This window comes from Athene cunicularia, assembly GCF_003259725.1.
Source record: "Athene cunicularia isolate RWA chromosome 4 unlocalized genomic scaffold, athCun1 chr4_part3, whole genome shotgun sequence".
In the NCBI taxonomy this organism is placed as follows: domain Eukaryota; kingdom Metazoa; phylum Chordata; class Aves; order Strigiformes; family Strigidae; genus Athene; species Athene cunicularia.
This window is the reverse complement of record NW_020799100.1, coordinates 7,914,385-7,935,973: the sequence shown is the minus strand read 5'-3', so window position 1 is coordinate 7,935,973 and position 21,589 is coordinate 7,914,385. Positions and strand designations below refer to the sequence as shown.

General features: G+C 46.0%; 1 protein-coding gene across 1 annotated transcript; it reads right to left on the bottom strand.

Annotated features, from left to right (window-relative positions):
• Positions 1 to 35: 35 nt before the first annotated feature.
• On the bottom strand, positions 36 to 21,309 carry GAB3 (GRB2 associated binding protein 3). Its single transcript, XM_026848767.1, has 9 exons — positions 20,964 to 21,309; positions 13,664 to 13,880; positions 12,750 to 13,228; positions 10,150 to 10,205; positions 8,754 to 9,009; positions 7,547 to 7,628; positions 5,831 to 5,933; positions 4,476 to 4,589; positions 36 to 3,467 (listed from the first exon to the last, which is right to left on the bottom strand). The coding sequence occupies exons 1-9, from the start codon at positions 21,307 to 21,309 to the stop codon at positions 3,351 to 3,353; spliced, it is 1,770 nt and encodes a 589-aa protein (XP_026704568.1). The 3' UTR covers positions 36 to 3,350.
• Positions 21,310 to 21,589: the final 280 nt, after the last annotated feature.

Genomic DNA, 21,589 nt, shown 5'->3' with positions numbered 1-21,589 from the left:
CCTCTCTCTGCAACAGCTCTCATGATACTTATTCCAAGAAATACATACAAATAACAGACCCCCAGCAAAAAACAGACACTATCAGGAGTGTGCCTGGCTGGCCCTGGAGCCAGTGCTAACCAAGGGCTCTTGCCCGGGCTATGTTTTCAAATAAGATACGCTTTGTTTGCTTTCACAGGTTTTCTTTCCTGTTTGGCCAAGGGATCAGTATTTAAGAACCAACTTCATTAAACAGTGACTCCTTTTTGCTCTGTAACACCCCTCCTCTCCCACCAGAAAGCTCTACAGGTGTTGGCCCTGGGCTGGTGGCAGCCCGTAGCTATGTCAGTCATCTACTGGACTGCTGGGGCTCCATTCACACCAAATTCCTTAATGATGAGGTGGCCACAGCAAATTTGGACTTTGCCATCCTTCTCCTCTTCTTTACCGGCTTTGGAGTATTGTGAAATTTGTCTAAAACAAAAGGAAATAAAAGTCTTGGGGGAGGACTGCTCTGCTTTTAAAACTTTTTTTGTAGTTTTTTTAATTGCTCTTGTTTTGTGTGTTGTACTTACACAAGAATGCATGTCACAGACCCTGGAGCAGCAGGTAAAACCAAAACTTAAATGAAAAATCTGAATAAACCTTCTAACTCAGCTTTTAGTTAAAAAGTGAAAGTCAGAAACCAGTGAACAGTGTTTGATCAAGAGAGCACTGGGGGGCAAGCAGAGGACACTGGGAAGTTGAAAGGAACCCATTCTGATTTAAGGATAACCCTCACCAAGCTATATGTTTATATCCTTTTATGGGGGCAAAATTAACCCAAAAGAGCTCCTTCTTTTCAAAACTTCTGAATGATACATTAGCCAGTTTGTCAAAGTTTAAATATTTTTACAATAAACTAGAATAACAAGCAAGTCAGTTGTCTCCAATAACTCTGTGTTTTTTTACTTAGAAGGTTTTCTGACAGCATGAAAAGAAACGCTCCAGTCAAACACGAGCCGATTGGTATGCTATTGCAATCTGCATCAAAGGCTGCCATGCCATCACTCTGCAATTGGGGATCTGCAGTAGCATAGCATAATTTTACCTGCCCTTGGTGGACATTTTCTGTCCCCTACTGTAATATACATTTTAGCTGGTCTTTTAACCCTTCCAGTACTGCAGCATTCACTAAAAGCTTTCAGTGACATGTATTATTTGTACACCTTGAAAGAAAGCCAGTTCTTTTGAGCAGAAAGGCAAACATTTTAACTGTGGCCCTTCCTCACTTACCTCTCTCTAACACCTCTGTGGAGGTGCAGATCTCTACCGCCTCTCCCCAAACCCACTTCCCCTCTAGCAATACCACACCCAGGACACAGTTGCTCAGAGCTCTCCTAAATCAGTCTTAAGACAAAACAGCTGGGTTTTAACAAACTAAATTTCACACCAGACAAGATTTGTATGGAAAAGTCTGAATTATTTTCAAAACTTTTATGAACGTTAACTTTCATTTTAGCGCTTTGGTGGGGGCTGGAGGAGCAGAGTAGGAGGAAACAGCAGGTCAGCTATCTGCAGTATAAACCCTGTTTTTCCAAGCAGCTCTAGTCCAGGACACTTCATGCCTGCAGGCCTGGGTGCCCAGTTCGCCCCAGAGTCAATAAAGGCGCAGGTGAGCCTCGTTGTTCTTGCAGGGAAAGCTAATAGCCTGGTCACCATGGATCCCCAGCTTCGTATTTGCAGTGAGACTTGCAAGCACTTCAGCTCTCTTGAGGTAGGAGAAAATTGGTGTTTCTGTTAGCTATGCTGCCTCTCCCAGCAGGACGTGTGACTCGGCCGCATCTCTCAGCCTCCCAGAGTGCCCAAATGGCTGAAGCAGAGTGGGTGCATGGAGGACAGTAAGCAGGAGCCTTGAAATGCCAGTGGTTTCTGCAATGACATTTCTACAGCCTCCGTTTGGTAAATCAGCATTTTTGGGATGTCAGATTACAGTAATACAACGTGGTAGCAACAGGCACATGAAGGGAGGCCAGTGACTTGGCACTGTCAAAGAAGAAATCTTTCCTAAGGGTCCTGGCTGCCTGTCCTTGCTGACAGGATCAGACCTCTTATGGCTAGTGGGACTTACCTGCATGAGCAAAGCCTGCAAGATCAAATCCAGTGTGGGTCACTCAGCAGTACTGCATACTTCCATGATTCAAGTGGTTGTGTGCCACCTTAAAATAAAGATTGCAGCCAAGCTTTCAAAGTTAAATATGTTATAAACTATACACATATGTGATCCTGAGATAATGCCTGTAACAAGTCCCAAGGTAGATCAGCTTCCTGAACCCAGAGGTCCTCACGCCATGTAAGCACATTGTTGTTTTATTTTGGCAGGCCTGCTAGCCTCTCTCAGAGCACGCTGCACTTCCTAGCTCTCTTTTTTTTTGGGGGGGTGGGTCTAGTGAAACAATCAGTTTGATGACTACTACCAGCAATTCCAATGGCATTTCTTCTGCAGTTCAGATGAAAGCATTCTTGATCCTTTGCCAGTTCTCCCAAGACTTGCAGAAACAGGCTCACAGCTTCCCTTTCTATTTTTTGGCCAGCCAAGAGCTGTGTGCCTGCAGCCTCCTGCTAGAGGAGCAGCTGTGCTGTGCTGAAGACACTCCTTAAGATAGGGGAGAAAACATCAGTAGGAATCAGACAGAAAGGCGACAAGTGTGAGCCACAATGGAAAGACGAAGCTTAATACGATGACTGTCATCCGGAGGGTCAGAGACCATGTGTTCCAGTCCCATTGGTACATAGTCCTGTTTTGAGTTTCTGACAGCATCAGCTCAGAGTCAGACCTTTTAAACCCAAGGGAAAAATATTTTCCAAAATTCTCTTTGCTTAAGCACTATATATATTCAAAAAGTTCTTTTTACTGTTTCAGTATTTTAGCCCTTTAGTTGATTAGTCACCAATACCTGTCAGATGCCCGTTGCCATAAAAGCACTCTGAGCACCTGCAGTGTTTGTAGGAATATCAAAAAATAGCTTTAGCAACTAGGAATTATGCAACAGAGGAAGAAGGCGGGACTAACTAGATTAATGCAACATGTAGTGAATTTGTTAACATTAAGTGTATGACTTGTCGCAGAATCATGCCAGAAAATGGTACCATGTAGCTTACTGGTAAGGGCAGTAAAAAGGGTAATGCTTTACTTGAGTCATCAGTGAACCACTCATTCAACATACTATTTCCAGCTGAAATCAAAGGTCTCCATTAAAAATGCTGTTCTTCTGCAGACCGTAAGCATCTTATAACTCCCTCTGCCTTTGAACTCCACTGTGATAGCTGCTTCATTAACATTGTGGTTCCAGTGCAAAAAAAAGATCCTCCAGATCCCAGATCTTCTTCCTTTAGACTTTTGATTGCCTCTCATCTGTCCATTCCTGCTTAGTGTTCTGTAAAGCTTGAGTCTTCTGTTCATCTACCTGGACATAGTCCACTCTCTGCTCCTCAGAGAGAAAAGGTTTCTGTGAGAGAGAGAGGAAAAAAAACGATCTATTAATTATAGGGTTGAAAAGGCATGCTACTGAAACCTGACTTGATTTTCTGTTTTCCCTTTCCCTTGTTCCTTGATTGCTTCACTTCACCTTGAAGCTCACAGTGACATCAGCTGACAAAAGCATTGCTTTACAGCCTGCTTTAGCTATAATTATCCATCTGTCACCCTGTCACTCAGCCCAGCACAGCGAGCGAGGGAAACGTGCTGTTCTGGCTATTTCCATGCAGATAATCATTCTCTTCTCATCTGAGTGATCCTGTTGCAGGGATAACCTATCTGCATTTTAACTACAGGGAGGGTTTAAATAAGAAAGCTTAGGAGTCTTGAGTCTTTTGCATCCAGGAGCATTAGCTGATGGGGAAAATGTTATACAGGATATAAAATGACCCAAACTGACACCAGCTCATTGCTCTGCAGTGGTAACTACCTCCCTCCTGGGCAGGTTGTAAGCTCTCTGGGACAAGGAATGTATTTTCTCAGCATTGCTAAGGAAATTGAAATGCTTTCAGTGATGCAAGAATAAAGATGCGCTTTTTGCTGTGTTACAAGAGATGGTACGGTTTTACTCCGTGAATTTATCATGGGCTGTAAACTTGTTACTGCAAAGAGATTTGAGGGGGAAACTAGCAGGAAAGGGTCTGTGGAGATGATAAAAATGAAGGAGCATGCAGAGATCCTGCAAGCACCAACAAGCTTGTCCACGAGTCCTCATGGCTGCACATCCCAGCAGTCTCATGCCCTCTGCCAAGCTCGTGTTAATGGCATCCCTATGAGTCACACTCAGGACACCTTATCATCACTCTAATGGTGCTTTTATTATATTAATCTTGAGCCTGCCACAAATGCAGGCCGCTGGAAACACGACTGGCTTCATCATGATACTTAGGGCACCTAGCAGAGTGTGACTCAGTCTTGTTTTCCTCCCAGCAGTCAAAAAAAATAGGACGGGCTGTGGGGTTTTTCAGATGACTCGTACCTTCTGTACAGGGGATGGGGAAGCAGAATTAAAATCCAATGCTAAGTAATCAAGGTTAGATTTCCTTGTCCATGGAAAAGCACCACTGTATGGAGATGTTGCCTGTCTGTGTTCCTGTTGGGAAAGAAGAGAAACTTTTAATATTCTTAAAACATGTTCCTAAAAGGAAACAGGAATACAGCTGCGAGGTGGGAGACTCATCTGGCAGAACGCAAGTGAGAAGGGTCAGCACCCACCTAATTTTTTATGCCAAGGGTGCATTTGGTGATTTACCACAGGATTAATTGTGGGATGGCATAAAGAAACTGTGAGAGCCTTTTTCTCCTGGTAATTATGTCAAAACAATCAAACCAGGCTGATTTTCATTCAATGTTATCAGGAAGGACTTGTGCCCAGCTTCTCGACCCAAGCCCTTGGAAGGCTCAGATTTGCCAGGGTGCCCTCTTAACAACCATCATCATTCTACGAGTCTGAAGACATGGTGATAATTCTGTTCAAATCTAGCAGTTGAAAGTTAATCTCAAGAAAATCACAGAAGACCACAAATGTATGGAAGGTCTTATTTGACTAGAAAAATCAAACAGAGAGTAGTTACAACTGGAACTGCTCTTCTGAGCAGATTTTGATCTAGCAGAGGTATGGGTTAAAATTTGAAACTATGGTTCATGGACATTGTGGTGAGTTTTGCAATGTAGTTCTATAGCCATTGCTGTTGGGCTTTGGCTGTGGAGCCAAATCTGTAGACATTGGCTTAGATCAAGGGATTTGAGATCCATTTCCACCTAAAATTCAAAGGAAACTGAGATTCTGGTCTTTTGCAAGATATGGCTAAAGAGTGAATGAAGAAAAGGAAGCCACAAAGCCAGATGTTCTTTCATGGGATGGGAAGTGGGCTTAGTGCCACCAGCCAAAGCAGAAGCAATAAGAGACTTTAATGGGAGTTCTGTTTCTGCACAATATTTGGTGTGTTTCTTTAGGAAGTGCACTAACGGCTTTCTGTCATTTCCTAGGAGATTTTGCAGGACACACTTTTAAAAGGTGAAAAGATTTAATTTTCTTTTGCCTTAATGAGTTCTCATGTAAATATGGCTGATCCCTGTGATCTCTTGGAACTGCTCAGCAACATTCGTGGGTGAACAGCTGAGTTCTGCAGAGCAGAAGAAGGGCTTCCCTTATCTCTCTGTAAATTGGTCCCAGTGTCTTTGGTTTAAAACCGTTTCATCATTTTTTTTAAAAACAGAAGGCAAAGGACAAACCTCCTCAACATTTTTTCTTAGAAAACAAACTTCTGCATTCTCTATCAATGTGACAGAGTAGAATAAAGCAAAGGATGGCTGTGTGAAAATGAAGATTACCATATGAATGTAACTTTCTTCCTCTTCTCCGGAAACTGAATTGGCAAATATTCTTGCTGAATTAATACCGTCTCTTTCTGGTGAGATAAAGCTCATTCGATTGCTATGAAGAAAAACACAGGAGAGGTTAAGGAAGCATCTTACAGATGCTCTGAAATGAAGCCAAAGCCTGACACAGTCCATATGGTGAATAAACTCACACTAACGCTGCAGCCTTTATGGAGAGGATGTCCAAAACCACTCCTCAGTTCTAGAAAAAGTGAGCTATATTACTATGAGTGGTTTTGTTGATTTTTTTTTTCCCTAGGATTTATGAAAGTTTGCCATCTCTGGCATCACAGAAAATATAAAACATTGGAGCAATTCTCTAACAAGGGGCACAGAGACAGATATAATTCATCTGGGTAATATGTGCCAGTGGGGCTGCTACTTAGTTGTGCGGGTATCCACATTTTGGAGGTTGATGTGAATTAATCAGCTACTGGAGGTGCATACAGAGGAACTTGTCTGGCTTTGAACAGTGTAAACACATGCTATCTGTGCTATGGAGATGGCTGTGACTCAGCCCTTGTACAAGGAAATCTCTTCCACTAACAACTGTCAGAGGTATATCGCCAGTAAATTATTGCAGGCTAGCACAATGGGGTTAGTTATTAGGAAATTAGATGGCCGCTTTGTGCAGCATGAACAGTATAATTCCTTTTGCTTTATTAGTTCTGGGCATACTTCTTTTTAGTTTTGTTAATGTAAAACATGCAAACTCCCTCTGAGCTTGTTATCCTTCTGGACTCTGCACTGTGTCAGCACTAATTAACCACAGCGCTCTGGCAGGGATGCCTGGGAGGCAGGCTTCTGGGTTTCCCTAACACGCAGCACTGAAGGGCTTTAACTACCTTAGAACTGTACAGCTGAGAGAGGGCTCTGCAATTGAGAAACCTCCCTATCTTATGTCCTTTTTGCCCTCCAAATGGCTACCTGAGGTGGAGGAGTGGAAATGCCCTGTCTGGCACTTACACTATCGTAAAAACACAATTTCCGGAGTGCCTGGGGTGTGCAGAGGAGGTTGATGGGAATTCCTGGCTTTTGCATGCACACTTCAGCACAGCTGGTCTCCTGTCAGCCTTTTGCTATACGGCCAAGATTCCCCCCTGCCAGCAGGCTGCAGTCCTGCCCTGCTCATGAGTTCCCTGAAGATGAGTCTCACTGCCCTTGGAGCCCAGCAGTATCATCTGTTCATACTACCTGGGCTTTGGGACCAAAAGCATTTGTTTTACCCCACAACTAATTTCCAGTGACCAAAAGTCACACCAACAGATCAAATCTGAATAGCTGTGTGGCTGTGCAAAGGCTACACCGAGGCTACAAGTCAGGCAGAACTTCATCTTATCTGGTTCTCCTTTGCTGCATTAATTTTCAGGAACAAAAATGGCTCTATCATTTTGAAAAAAAAAGAAAAAAAAAAAAAGTGAGGCATTAGACTTTTCAAAAGGAACCTTCAATACAGACTGAGCGTCACTGCGTGATGATGAATGCACTGCAGCTGCCTGTCCTAGAAGGGACACTTGCTTTTTAGAGATAGCAAAAGCCTGGGGGGTGCTGGAAGGAGCCCTGGGGAACTTTTTGTTGTGGACTTTTCTTGTGGGATATGGTAAGTTATTTTTAACTCCATTCCACAATTTTAAAAATATTGGAACAGCAGGTTTCTCGTTGACTTACTAAGGCACAGTCCACATCCTGGTCACGGCAGCATGCTCCCGGATTGTGGAGAGGTTCCTCAAGTCCAGAGGAGGTGGCCGTGCTGCAAGCAGATACAAAAGGAACTGTATTTCCAATAGCAGAGATAATGAAAAGTACAGACTGTTCAAAAAATGCAGTTTTATATTAACAGCAAGAAACTAACAGAGTATTCCACAGAACATAACTGATATAACCAAGACAGAAATCAGTAACAAATGACCACTTCGGTCAGTGCTAGAAAGCAAAGTCCCTCATTTACCCTAAAATAATAGAATAAATACAACGGGCATAAGGAAAGCAAGTGCCCCACAAGATCTATGTGCTTGCCTCAGATCTGCTCTGTATATGCTGCCTCCAGGAGGAGAGGCCAGTTCTGCCTACAGGTCAACACAGGTTTTGGGCTCTCTTCAAAAACAGAAAGATCCTACACATGGAGATCACAATCATTCCTCTCACTAGTCAATGCACGATTTTTCACTCCATTCTCAAAACCCTCTAAGAAAGGACCTGAGCTCGCTTTGCTTCCTGGCAATGGTCTAAATCTCTGTCCCCAGTCGATTTCCCCTGTTGCTCTGCAGCCCAGAGAACTCTAATGTATGCTAGGTTTAGGCAACTTCTCTGCTGCAAAGCTGAATTTTTTCCCCAGTATATCCTCTGGAAGTGCAACCCAGATCTTGGAGATGCCATGAAAAGCAGAAGTATAAAATTACCATCTGTAATAAAAGCATCTGTAGGAAATTCCAAATTAAAGCCAGACAGCTGCACCTACCCAACCAAGGTTTAACCAACAGCCCACACAAGTTTGGGTATTTGAGTGCCTGGATGTGCTGCTCCTGGAAGGTCAGGGAGCTGGTGAGACAGCAGCACATGTACTTCAGAGCTGCAGGATAGCTCCAAGGCTACGTCCATTTGGTCATTTGCAGTCAGAGTGGATCTGAAGCCATGCACCATGGTAATTGCAGCCACTTTGACTGGAAAAGTAGGCATGGATGCTCTTCCTCTGCTCACAAACGACCCTGCAGATGCATCCTGTTATGGTACTATAAGCCACTTACACAGCAATTCAATCTCTCTTCTAGAGTGCAAAGCGCTTTAAACCGTTCCAAGGACACTACCAAAGGAGATCACCCATGTCCCTGCTATCGGGACCCCTTGGCTGCCAACTGCACCTTAGGTCTGGGCTTACATTTCCTACGAGGCTTGAGGTCTCGGTTCACTGGAGGGGGCTCCAGATCTGAGGGAAGCTCAGGTAATGGGCTGGTGAGTTTTTCAGTGCTGACAACAGGGAAGGTAAACGTGGCTGAGCCGGGGCTCATGGGGATGTAGCCGTCGGGTGAACAGTCGGAGCCGGGCGCAGAGGGAGAGGTGCTGGGGCGCATGGGCACGTAGCTGTCCTCCGTGCTGTCCGAAGCAGTTGAGTAGAGCGGGGAGAACCGACAGGGCTTCAGAAGCAAAGAAGAAAAAAAAAAAAAACAAAACAGGTCAATAAATGAATAGGTAACCCCCTGCAAGCCAGGTGCTGTGAGCTGGCCACAGATCTGAGACAAGTCCCAGGCCAGAAGAGTCCTGACATGACCTTTCTGAGAGGCACAAGCCGGAAAGACACGAGACAAACACATGAGTTCGGATGCATACTCCAGTCCAGAAGTGCACAGAGAAGTGCACTTCTGAGCTTTGCAAGTCACTGCTGGAAACTAGAACCAAACTTATTGGTGACTTAAGTAGGTTAAATCCTCCAATTTCAGCAAGGCTGCACTTGCCTCTCCCAGCAGTAATTCTGACCTATAAATGAAGGAAGATCCTTCATACAAAATAGCATCTGAAGGGAAAACATCCAATGAACCAGATTTTTGCAAATGTGGAAGCTGAGAGAGCAAACAGACCTACAAGTTGGTTGTGACAGTTGAGAATAAACACTAGACATTAATTTCATGCAGGTTAGTGCTGGCTGAGTGGCAAGAGGGATAGAACAGAAACCTTGCAAGCTTTCAAAGGGGAGAAAAATAAAAGTTGCCCACCACCAGAGCTTACATACAAGCAGCAAAGGATCTCCCACACAGAAGACAGTATCCAGTGCCAGGCAGAAGACTGGTTATGTGATGTGTGATGGTGCTACATATAATCATGTCTGTCAAAGGCTCAGTCAGGAAGCTGTGGACTGACAGAGCTCTGAGTCGCAGGCACTTTGAGAGCAGAGACTTTCCTATGTCCTAGAGAGGAGATATCTCCCAGGATCATGAAGTGATAGGCTTCTTTAGACCCTTTTTTCAAGAGATAAGCAGTTCTCCCAGATGCATCTGGTCAAGTTTAATTCTTGAGGTTACTGGTATCCTTTTCACAACAGACCTGGCTTCACTGACTTTAAAAACAGAGTGCCCAGTGTTGTAGTCTCCCCCTCCCTCCAAGGCTTCCTGTAGTTGTGAAGAAGCAGCTCAGAAGTTGCCCAAAGCCAAGTGCTTCTTCCATTTTTTTATTCTTCTTCTGAACACAGGAGAGGAATGATTGAATATCAGGACGTGAAATGATTCACTTTCTGAAGTTTATGTGCCAGTGTTTTAAATTTATGCAAACAGAGTACTTACCAAATTCAAGCTAAGCCTCTTATCCCGACTTCTTAAGGAACTGCCTTCCACGTCTGCTGCAAGGAGAAAAAAGTGATTAAAAATGTGGTAAGGCAGTGCAACCTTACAGACATAATTCTGGAGTAAAGCATATGGCTCTAAAATAATTAGAGCTTTATAAAGATTCTATAACTCCTAGTATTTATCCTAAATGAGGAAATCCAATGACACCTAAGACCAGAACCAACTCAATAGCATTTCAAGAGTGATTACATCTATTTTAAGTATGATGAAACCAAGGAACATGTTCATGTATATCCAGCTGTAACTTATGCTTCCTGCAATGCAAGCAGTTGGGGAGAAAGACTGGTGTGGTGTGGAGAGCAAGCAACCAAAAAAAAAAAAATTAAGCCAGCTCCTGCTCTAGCCCTACTCTGTTTTCCATCTGTCAAACTGGGGAAATGATATGGAAAGGGACTGTAGGGAATATTAATTCCTTACTGTTTGGAAAGTTATTTAGGAGCCACATATGTAAGGTGCCAGGGAAGCACATGTTACTGTACAGAGAGTGCATAGGAAAACTTAATGGTAGGAGAGAAATTCTTCTCCTTGTCACCCAGAAATGCTGATGTGGTTGGTGCAAGAGGCTCAAGCTGACAGGGAACAAACATCCAGGGAAACGGTCACCAGTCACAGTGTCCCCTTGTGTAGGCTGGCCTTTGGTGGAGGTCAATTTTATTTCTGAAGCAAAAGGCAAAAACCCTGAAATTCAGTATTCAGTGCATAGCAGATCAGCAGTGAGAGATGCTTACAACTACCATCCTTTTCTTGAAAATTATTCTGTCCAGAAAATGGCTTTTCTGTGGGAATGCATTAACACCCTGCAACCATGTTAATCCAGTTCCTGCTCTTATGGTGATGTCAAAACTGCACTGCAACTGGGGGTCTTTGTGATGGTATCAACATAAAAGGCAAAAGTGCTAAGCAAGAATAAAGCAATACTGTTAGTGTGGGTATATATTCAGATAGACACACTGTACCGGGACAGCTACATTTATTTATTATTTTGGCAAAAAGACATTCAGGCACAATGCTCTGGCAGATGCCAGGATACAGGTGCCTTACATGTGTACAGCTTGTTCCCCTTCATGGTACTGCAACCAGCATATGCTGCGTTTGCACTGGATTAATTACATCTGTTCAGTTTTTACAGGTTGCCAAGGGCAAAAAATTAAGTAAATAACTCGAGTGGGCTCACTCTGGGAGCTGGTGAGGAACAGCTGTTTTCTCCCTGTTTCTTCTTCTCATCTTCTTGTTAAACACATTTGAATTCAGAGTTTAACCTTTCAAATAGTTTCAGCTGCACTTAGGGTAAGAAAAATTAGCAGCACTTATTAATTCATTGCTGCCCCCTGTCAGGCAGAGATAACCTTGCAGCACAGTAGCAGAACATGACATTCGGCCACTTAATCCTCTTAAAAACATTTTGGCATAAATTGGTTTGGAGGAACATTAACTGTCTCAAACACGTTGGTGGTGTTTCAGCGGCACACGTGCAGAAGCAAAAGCAGCACCTTTTGAGGAGCAACTAAATATAACTGATAATTAAGAATACTAATTCCACTGACAGGTGTTTCTCCAGAAACCTTCCAAGAACTGTTTGTACACTGGTAAACAGGCTGGACAGATGTCTCCTTGCTTTAGCTTTTGAGTTTTAAGAGGAAGATCTAACAGCCCCAAACACCACTTGGTCATTCAAACTACAGAAGTCTAAAGGGATGCTTGTCCTTAAAAACCTGCATTTTATTCCTCATCAAAAAGGACACATCATTGCAAAATACTTGATTTCCAGATGTCTCCCTCTGTTCTGTGACTCCACAAAATAAAACTCTCATATTGCATATCTGTTCTTTGACACCTTGATGTTCTGGGTTTTTGGACTTATTTTTGTTTGTCATGCTGATGTTTCAAGAACAAGTGGAAAAGTCACCTCAGCTCAGAGCAGAACTTCAGAGCCCTGCTGTGCAGCAGGTTTTCAGGCTACCCTGACTGAAGTGCAAGGACAGAGTGGGATTTGCTTAAGGACACACAGAGTCCCTGGTTCAACTGGGATTACATTCCATCCCCAGTGTCTCCCTGACTTCCCGTTCTTTTCTCTAAGCTGCAAAAAGACACGCTGCTGTTATGCAAAGGACTGGATGCAGCAAAGCAGCACAGCTACAGAGGCATTTCCCACGTGCAAGCCTGCATTTTGACCTGCATAAACAGAGAATTTGGCATTGCCTGATACAATGGCTTTTTTTTTTTTTTTCTATTGTTTTCTATTTTGGAGAGGGGGCATGGAAAATTAGCAAGTCATGAAGCACCCTGAAGAGATCAGCCAAATTGCTGCCCATGTGTACACACTGAGGGGCTTTTACAGAAAACAAGCAGAATGTGAGGGACAGGTCTGAATCCTACTTGGATTCACCCAAAGCACTTCAGATTGCTTTGGGTGGTGTATGATTTTGCAGCGGGGAGGACAGGGAGGCACAACTGGAGGTGGACACCCACTCTGTGCTCATGGGCAGCTCTATCCCTCACACGGGTCCTGCTTTGCTCACTCTTGGAAATGCACTCACCTTTCCAGTTCCTCATGTTGTCTAAGCTGGACAAGGAGATCCTCCTGGGCACCAGAGCAACCTGAGCTCGGCAGATCCCTGCGTGCCCATTCTGGAGGGCTCCGCCGCCCACCTCATCCCCTCTCCTGTCTGAGAAGTGGGTTGGCTTGGGCGGCCGTGGCGGGGGTGTGTTGGACAGGATGTCTAGCTGGGTTACACCGTAGGACAGCACGTTTTGGCTCTTGTCAATCTGAAAGGTTGGTGTCAGCGGCGTCCCCAGCAGTGGAGAAGAGGAAGAAAAGTCACTGGGTGGCCCGCTAATGTCTATATTCCTGGACATGGTGCTGGGATTTGCCAACGGGGCCCCGTCCTGGTGCACACTGCCAGTGCTGGACGGCTGTACAAGGTACAAGGAGGGCTGGGACTGCAAGGAGTCGACAAAAACATCATCTGATGAGGTTTGCTCCAGAGATCTGTCTGAATTCGACCAGCTGTCACACCTGCACAGAGACAGAGGTCAGGACCTGTGCTTTCCTTTTCTCCTGGTTGCAACTGAGCAAGATCACAGCAAAAAAACCCCAACCCCACAGTTCAGGACAAAATCTGTCCCTTTCCTATGGCTGTGGAAGGTCCCTTCTGAGCTGGGCTGGGGCACTTTGTGAAGCACCTTGGGCAGCAGCAGGCAGAAAGGATGTTTGGAGGGAGGCTATGTGAGGTCCCCAGCCACCCACCCTGGAAAGGGACAGGACCAACATACAAGACTCGACTGCTAATCTGCATTATGAAAAGCCCCTGTAAACTGGATTATGTGGCAGACCACCTGTTGTGCTTGAGAGCCTACCCTGAGTGGTGGGCTCAGGGACCAGTTTGCCCCAGTTTCCCAGGGCATCACTGGGCAGCTCCAACCCAGTTCATCTGGCAGATCCCAGACCTACCTATTGTGGCTGAGCTTGCCCGACTCGCAGTTGGAGAGGAAGAGGTAGTCAGGGAGGAAGATCGACTCTGACTCGCTGGGCGTCTCCTCTGCAGCAGACACGTCAGCAGCAGCATGGTTGACTGAGAAGGAGGGATCAGCGATGCGGGAGGTGTGGGTGGAGGCGGCTGGCGATGGCTGTGGGGACGAGGTCGTGTGGGACAGGCTCTCCACCGAACCTGTAATGGGAATAGATGGCCCTGGCTGAGGGATGGCTCTGACTCACCTTGGTCCACTGCCTCTCCTGACCATTACCACCTTGCTTTTGCACCAGGGATGTTTTACCCCAGAACAGCAGTGGGTCAAGGCAAAAGCCGATTCTGGGGAGAGGGAAGCCTGATTTTGCAGCTGCTCCCCCTGTCCAGGCTGGACAAGCCAGCTGCCAAATCAAGGGCCACAGGAGGTGCAGACCCCACCTTGCTCTGGGGTCCCCCACTCCTGCAGGGCTGTAGCACCTGTCCTGCAGATATTAACTAAGACAGCTGCTGCTGAGGAAAGTCCTGAGGCAGTCTGTTTTATCAAGCATTTTTAAGGACCTAACGCAAATAATTAATTATTAATATCTAACAGTTCAAATTAATGGCAACAAGGAAAGGGATTGATTTCTTCACGCTTTCCAGATCTCAGAGGACAAAACTGAGCTTTGTGGCTCACAAAGTACCCAGATTTGTTGCATCTTTGAACTTGTCTGCAAACTCCTTATGCCTCCCTAGGCATCAAATCCACGAGAGCCATGGTGTAGCTGTTATTGCCCAGCTGGAGCTCTGCTGAGAAAAAGGACACTCCTTTTCTGGAGGCCACAAGGCACAGGGGAGCCTGTGCTCAGTGACACCTTCCCCACTCCTTCCTTTCTCAGGCATAACACTTCGGTTCCCCTGGCACAGAGAGGGGTGGTGGTGGGGAGAGGAGCAGGTTTGGGCTGCAGGCAGCAGGGTTGGCCCAGGCTGCACAGAGCTGGCCATTTGCTCAGCTCTGGGTTCACCTCCGACCACCAAGGCCACCCTTCACTGGCAGCAAACGGCCGAGGCACACATACCTGTTCGGCCTGAGCATCGTCAGGCAGCAGAGACAAGTCTGGCTCTGTTGCTTCCCTGGCCTCCATCCCAGCTAGAAAGCTGGCGATACAGGGCAGGAGGGTTCTAGGAGTGATGGCTGAGCCACACACAACTAAGGCTAAGCACAGCCTCTGGCCCAGCTTTTGAGGCGTTCCGACTCAAAAATAGAGTCCTCAGTGCAAGTCGGGCCTCCCACCATGGGCAGCTGTGGAGCGGGAGGGGACTGGGGTGCCTGCAGAGAGCTCCTCAAAGGCATCTGCTCCTGGCAGTGAGCTCAGACAGCAGCGCCAGTAGCACAAGCCCTCAATTAGAGAATATGATTTTTCTAATGAAGTTTCAGGTTGCTGCATGGCAGTTCCCCTGCCAGGCCTGCACGGGTACTAGGCAGTGCTGGCCGGGTGCCCCAGCTGTCCCCAACACCTGCGGGGCCACGGTTACCCGTCTCTCTGGCTGAAGCACAGACACTGAGACAAAGTTGCAGAACTCTTCAAAACGAAAAACCCTGCAGCAAAAACAAAAACCCAGCTCCTGCTGATAAAACCAAACCAAGCATAAACATGCCTCTGAAGTGTAGCAAGAAGGCAGATTTCTGACACCCAGAATTTGCTGGCAATGCCGGGAACCAGCCCCTGACCATCTGCGTGCATGCTGCAGGCCAGATCCTGCGCTGTGCACTGAGGTCCTGAGATCCTCTGGCAGGTTCTACCTAGTCCTCATCTCAACACAGCAACAATCCCTGGCACTGTACTGGGCTGTTGTAATCACTTCTCAACCCTGGGAGGTGCTAGGTGTATACACAAGGACAGGAGGGATGCAGAGGACTGCCAAGACTTGGGTGGTTAGACAAAAACGTCCTTAAGCACAAACAAAACCCTCTAGTGACCCAGACTTCCACACCAGCCACAGTGGGCTTCACCCTGGCATCTTTCCTATCTCAGAAGGGTAAGACAGCTTATCTTCTCTCCCTGCACTACCCACACCTCATCCCTTTAAACTGGGGAGGGAGCTGCCTCTTTCCTTACCATCTACCAGTAACGACTTGCTTCCTCCTGTTACCTTTGGAGGTCTGGTGCACCGGTGGACCCCAGGTCAGCAAAGCACATAAGCACGTGCTTAAATTCAAGTTTAAGCAAAGCATTTGCTTAATTTTGAGCAGGTGCTCAGAGCAGCAGGATTTCAGCAATGAGCATCTGGAAGGAATGGCTTTTATAGAGTTTCATATTTGCAAAGCAGAGCTGAGGGCTGCAGCCTTCCCATCTGAAAAATAACTTTTCTCTTGTTCATTGTGCTGGCTCAGACAGTAACCCTGCTTTCAAATCTTGGACTAAGAGCTGTCTTGCAAGCTGAGGATGATCAAATATGCACCAGGCTAACTCCATGGGGATCTCAGAAAAGCATGTTCACGTCACCATCTGACCACATTTAAAAAGAAAAAAACCCAAAACAAAACTCCCAACTAAAAACTGCCACAGTGCATAGGAAAGAAATTAATGACTTTCTGGATTATTAACACAGAGAATGAACAGGCCTGAACTCCATCTGGTACTCACAGGGTTTAGCCACGGATTATCCCATCAGGAAAGGCTTCGAGCTGCAGACCACATGGCAACTGTTGTGAGCAGGAGGGAGGGATGGGGACAATGCAGACCTGCCCTTTTCTAACCTTCAGGGCTCAGAGACCTGCAGCCAGCTCCTAACAGACTATCCCTGTCCCTGCCAGCTCTGCTGGTAACCAAATCAGCATGCATTAAAGTTGTACCACGACAGCAGCTGAGTAGAATAAATTATGCATGGCCATTTTCAACAGTGAGAAGGCAGAGAACAGGTTTGGTGCCTGCCCTTCCCTTTGCCAGAGAGGCAGCAGGAGGCTTTGGCTGCCAGAATAACTGCTTCAGTGGGTGCTAACCCAAAAAATCTCTGCCCTGCATTGATGGGGAAAGTCACTGTGTGTGCATCCTCTGCAGTGACTCTCCCCATCAATGCAGGGCCATAGCTTGGGGAAACAGAGGGCTACTCCCACCTGCTACAGACCTCATCTCATTTCCCCAAAATTGTTAGGGCACAGCAGCAGTGCAGGGACACAGTGAAACAGGGGTGTCCTGCTCACAGCAGTTCCCCGCCAGGCTGCACTGCCATATCAAGGAGGTAGAAATGCCACCCACCCATTCTGGCCAGGGGCCAGAGCCTGACAGTAAAGAACAGCCTGGAGTCCATGCAGTTGAGAGGGGATTTCCTCCTGCCGAGAGGGAAGTGTGGAGGGAGCTAGCTCCAGAGGCTGTGCTCCAGCACGGGCTGGGAGGAGCCATCAACCTCCCCTGAACTCATGTGCAAGGGCCAGGTGTGGCAGCAAGCAAGCCTGCCTGGATGCTGCCTGCCCTGCTTTGTATGGGAACAGAGCAGGGAAATGAAGATGCTCAGGAGAAAGCATCTCTGCAAGGAGGGCACAGTCCCCTCACTGCAGTGGTCCTGGCTCCCTTGCTCCCAGCACACTGCCCTGACTGGGGGAGATGCTCCCCAGTGTGGCTGCCACAAGGTCCTGGGGAATCAGGCCATCCCCATGCCATGGGGGCAGGATCTGTGCACACTGGTAAAAGAAAAACAAAAGGGAGGGACATTTAAGGAGGCAAAGAAACCATGAGAGGAGCAGGCAGAAAGGGAGAAAGTCCCAGCAATGGGCAAGGATAAGTGAACACACAACCAGAGGTGAGGGAGAGATGGAGGAACAGAAATGGTCTAATCCAAATGTCAGCAGCCAAGAGAGAACCAAGGGTAACCTGTCACTTAGACCACAACTTGGGCAGGGCCACCCTATGTACTGTGCAGGGAGGGCCACCAGTGAGGGAGCCTCCCCAGGGACACCAGGCCCCACTGTGGCACTGGGTGATGTGGGAGAGAGTAGAGCAAGGGGAGCAATAGAGATCAGCAGGGACCTTCAGGTAAGGGCTGCATCTGGAAGGAGCAAAGCATTTACATGGGATGTGGAACAATACTTGGAGCCTGTGGAAGAAGTGAAGAGAGAACCCAAGACAAGAGATCCCTCTCTTGGGCTGAGGAGCTGCCAGCATGGCCTGAGGTTCAATGCACAGCTACAATCTTTAAAAGTAAGGCTTCCTAATGAAAAAGGCTAAACAACTTTCACAGCAGTTTCTCCAATGAAAAGCTGCTATATTGTGTTATATCAATTAATCATGGCTTCAGCTTGCATATGGGATAAAGTGCACCTTATTTCATCCACTCTTCTGCCCAGCCACTTGGCTCAAGTGTCCTCTCAATCCCCAGGTACTGTGGGATTGGGGAACAAGTGCTCTACTTGCAAGCTTTTACATAGAAATGGTGGGAAAATAGGGAAGGAAGCCTCTTCCTCTCCCTTCCAGCTGACTCCCCCGAAGGTGCCAGCTCCCCCATCATTTTCAGCACAGCCAGCAGCACAGTTTCTTGCGGCAGCCGATGATTGCTGCTGGCAAGTCCTTCCTGACAGTCGCCCTTCCAGGTGCTTCCTGACATCTGCCTGGAGCTCGCATTTTGCCTTGTCTCTCAGCCGTCCTCTCTCTTGTTGACTAAAAAGCTGTCCTCACAGGGCCAGCCACAGTTTTGCTAACTTCAGTCTGCATCTGGCTGCTTACATGTCAGACCAGAGGCCTTCGATGACTAGGACCTGGATGTTCATCCAGTTTCTTGGCTACTGGGACTAATTTGGAACAATGGGACGGTGTTTACAGCTGAGTCACTGCATAAACCTGTGGCTGCACTTTCTCTGCATTAAGGGGAGAAAGCAGCAGATTTGGTTTTGGTCTCAAAGTCACAGCAAATTTTCAGATGCAAGGATTAAGAGTGATTTCTCAATATCATATTGGCTTTGAGATTCATTTTAATACACAGAACAGCTTATTAAAATTTCTTGCAATTGATGCGTGTTTCTTTTGATGATTCATTTCAGGGACTATTATTTTTTTAACACAGTAGCATTCAAGTTAAAAAAGCATATGGCATTTAATAGAGCTTCTCTCTTCTTATGTTAATTTTTAAGGGTAATTTGTTTAAGCTTACAGGATCTTGAGGGATTTAGGTGCTTCCAAAAATCTCAAGTAATTAACAACTGTTTGAAATGTGATGTGCAACTTGTATAACAGTTTTAAACAGATTTAAATCAGATGATCTGACCATGTCCTGCAACCTGACCCAAATACACCCTAGACCTGACCTCACCAGCATGAACTGCAGGGTAAATAGAATATCTTATGAGCTATTGGCCATTAGAGATACATAAGTGCATGCCTGGAAGCTTAGCTTACGCAGTCTTTGATGAGGGCTGTAAATTCAGGTGCCAGACTTCACAGTGAACCAAGGAAAATGCTCTGCACTGTTGAACTTTCCAGGGGATATCTGCCTTGAACGGATTGGAAATTTGGGATGTCAGCCTTCCCAAATGCCATGCCAAGAGTTGTCACTTCTTGTCCATCAGTGTCTACACTAGCAATCTTTGCTGCCAGAGAAATATCACTGTATAATACTCTGAGTATTGCCCATATGCAAGTTTCACAAGCAATGCTGTACTGTGCCAGCAAAACAGCACAGACATTTCCCAGTATAAATTCATCTGTGCTGGCAACAGCAGCTGCCTTAGCTCCTCTGCCACAGATCATATCTTCCTATGCACATCCTCAACACAGTGTCAGCACAGGTCTGTGTGCAAATTTGAGAGGCAAAAATTATTTCCCTATTCTGTTTTGCACAGAAAGCCTTACCTGCATTTCAGTGTAATTGGTAATATTGTATTTAAAATAATACTGCACCAGAAGTAGCAATGCAAGACCAACATCTCAGTGTCAACAAGGGCAGATCCGTAGGAAAGGGGTTACTGGATATCTCTAATTACAACCAAGCTCCAAAGTTGAACTGATTCCAATCCCTCAAAGCTACCTGCTCTAGTTTGCAAGTTGCATTCATGGGCAGCTTGTACTGGCACATAAAAATATCTCAGTACATTTTCTTGGTGGTCTCTAAAGTAAATGGGAAGAGAGCAGACATCAGATTTATAACAGAAGCGCTGCAGTGCTCTTTCCACTACCATTTCCCTGCAGAATAAACTACAGAAGAGAAGATTAAAGAAGGCCAGGAACCAGGTTAGACTAAAATAAAACATCTCACCATGGCCTTTTATTTCCTTTCAAGTTACAAAGTGATGGTATGGCTATGCAGCAGTTGAAGACGCCAGTAGCAGTCTGAGAGCAGCAGCACAGGGACAATGGCAGGATAATCTGCTGAGCCACACTATGATACCCCCAAATATATTACTGCCCTTGGGATCCAGTACCTCCATCACCACCCTCTTCTGCTCTTGCACTACCTTTCATCATGGTGAACTACTTCATTCTGACTCATTTCCTATGAAGGTCTCAAATTGCTGCTGTATATGCCCCTTGGAAATGTCAAGGGAAAGACAGATTGCTGTTATCTGAGCCCAATTGTCTCATCTGAAAGGTAAGTTAATGATGATACAGGTCCCAACTTTAATCACTGGCTACATACATCTTGGAGTGGTTGATTGTCTTGGAAGCTTTCCAAGACATTCACCCTACTGAGTATATACAGGTGTAGGTCCTGGCAAAACAGGCTGACTTTATGCTTGACTGGCAGGACCATCTCTTAAGTCTAGACACACACTAACACTCTCCTGTCCTCTGCCTTTGCTTTATTTTTCTTCTCATTAATAGACTAAGACAGCTCAGTATTTTTGTCGTTGATACAGGAATGTGCATATGCACCCAAGACTGTGAACATTCTACATCCAGCAAAGCCTGAGAAAATGCAAGTTTTGCAGGACACTTTCCTGGAACAGGTGTCTTACATTAAGCCAAACTAAATAAATGTGGGACATGTAATGAAATAAACAGCCCCAGAAGATAACAGTCAGTCAGCTTTTCACATAAACAGTACCTTTATTTATTAAGGACCTGCTGTTTATTCTAGCAGGAATTGCTTCAAAGTGAGACCAAGCAGCCAGCTATTACTTCTACTCAGAAGTGAGATCCCTGATAACTTTCAAATCAGGGTTTAGAAGCATCTCAGTGCTGTGTGAAGCTATAGGAAACAGAGTCCCACACCACCCATCCAGCCAGGTCCATGCTTCCTCCCACCCTGGGTGCTGCTGTGCAGGAGCTCAGACACAGATCATCCTCCCCACCTGCAAGACAAGTATGATCCTACCTGTGCCATCTTCTAGATGTCCAAAGTTACAGATCTGGCTGATGTTGTGCACCCAGATCTGCATCTCCTCCTCAGTTTTGGCTACTAGGTAGAAGGTGCGGTAGGTGGTTCTCACAATGAAGACGAAGTTGTTCTGAAATTCCTTCTTGATGAAGTTGGGTCCTGAGTGCTTCAACACTTCGCACTCGTTGAGGTCAATGATCCGAATGGGCTTTTTGGAATGGTTGTTCCTATAGTACTCCAGAACATCTGGATTCCCGCTCATGCGGCCTCTGCGCAGCACGAACCAGCGCTTCCGCCATGCCTGCAAACGGCACAAACAGGGCCCTTTTAGCGCTAGCCACATAATATATCAATCAGCCCACACATGCATATTTTCCTTGAGGTTTTATAGTTGTTTTGATAAGCTGGCCAAGTTGTGACTTTGATTTGAAGTGCTTGCTATGAGCTTGCATTTTTGATAGGAAAAAAGGCAGAGTTGTCCCTTTGGAGGTCAAGAGGAGCAAGACTTCTCCCCTCCTCTCACCCTCAGTCTGTCAGCACAGTCGAATCGAAATGATCTGATGCTTCACCATCTCATCTATAGAAGCGCTTCTAACACATTTTTTGCTTTGTGAAATGAAAAC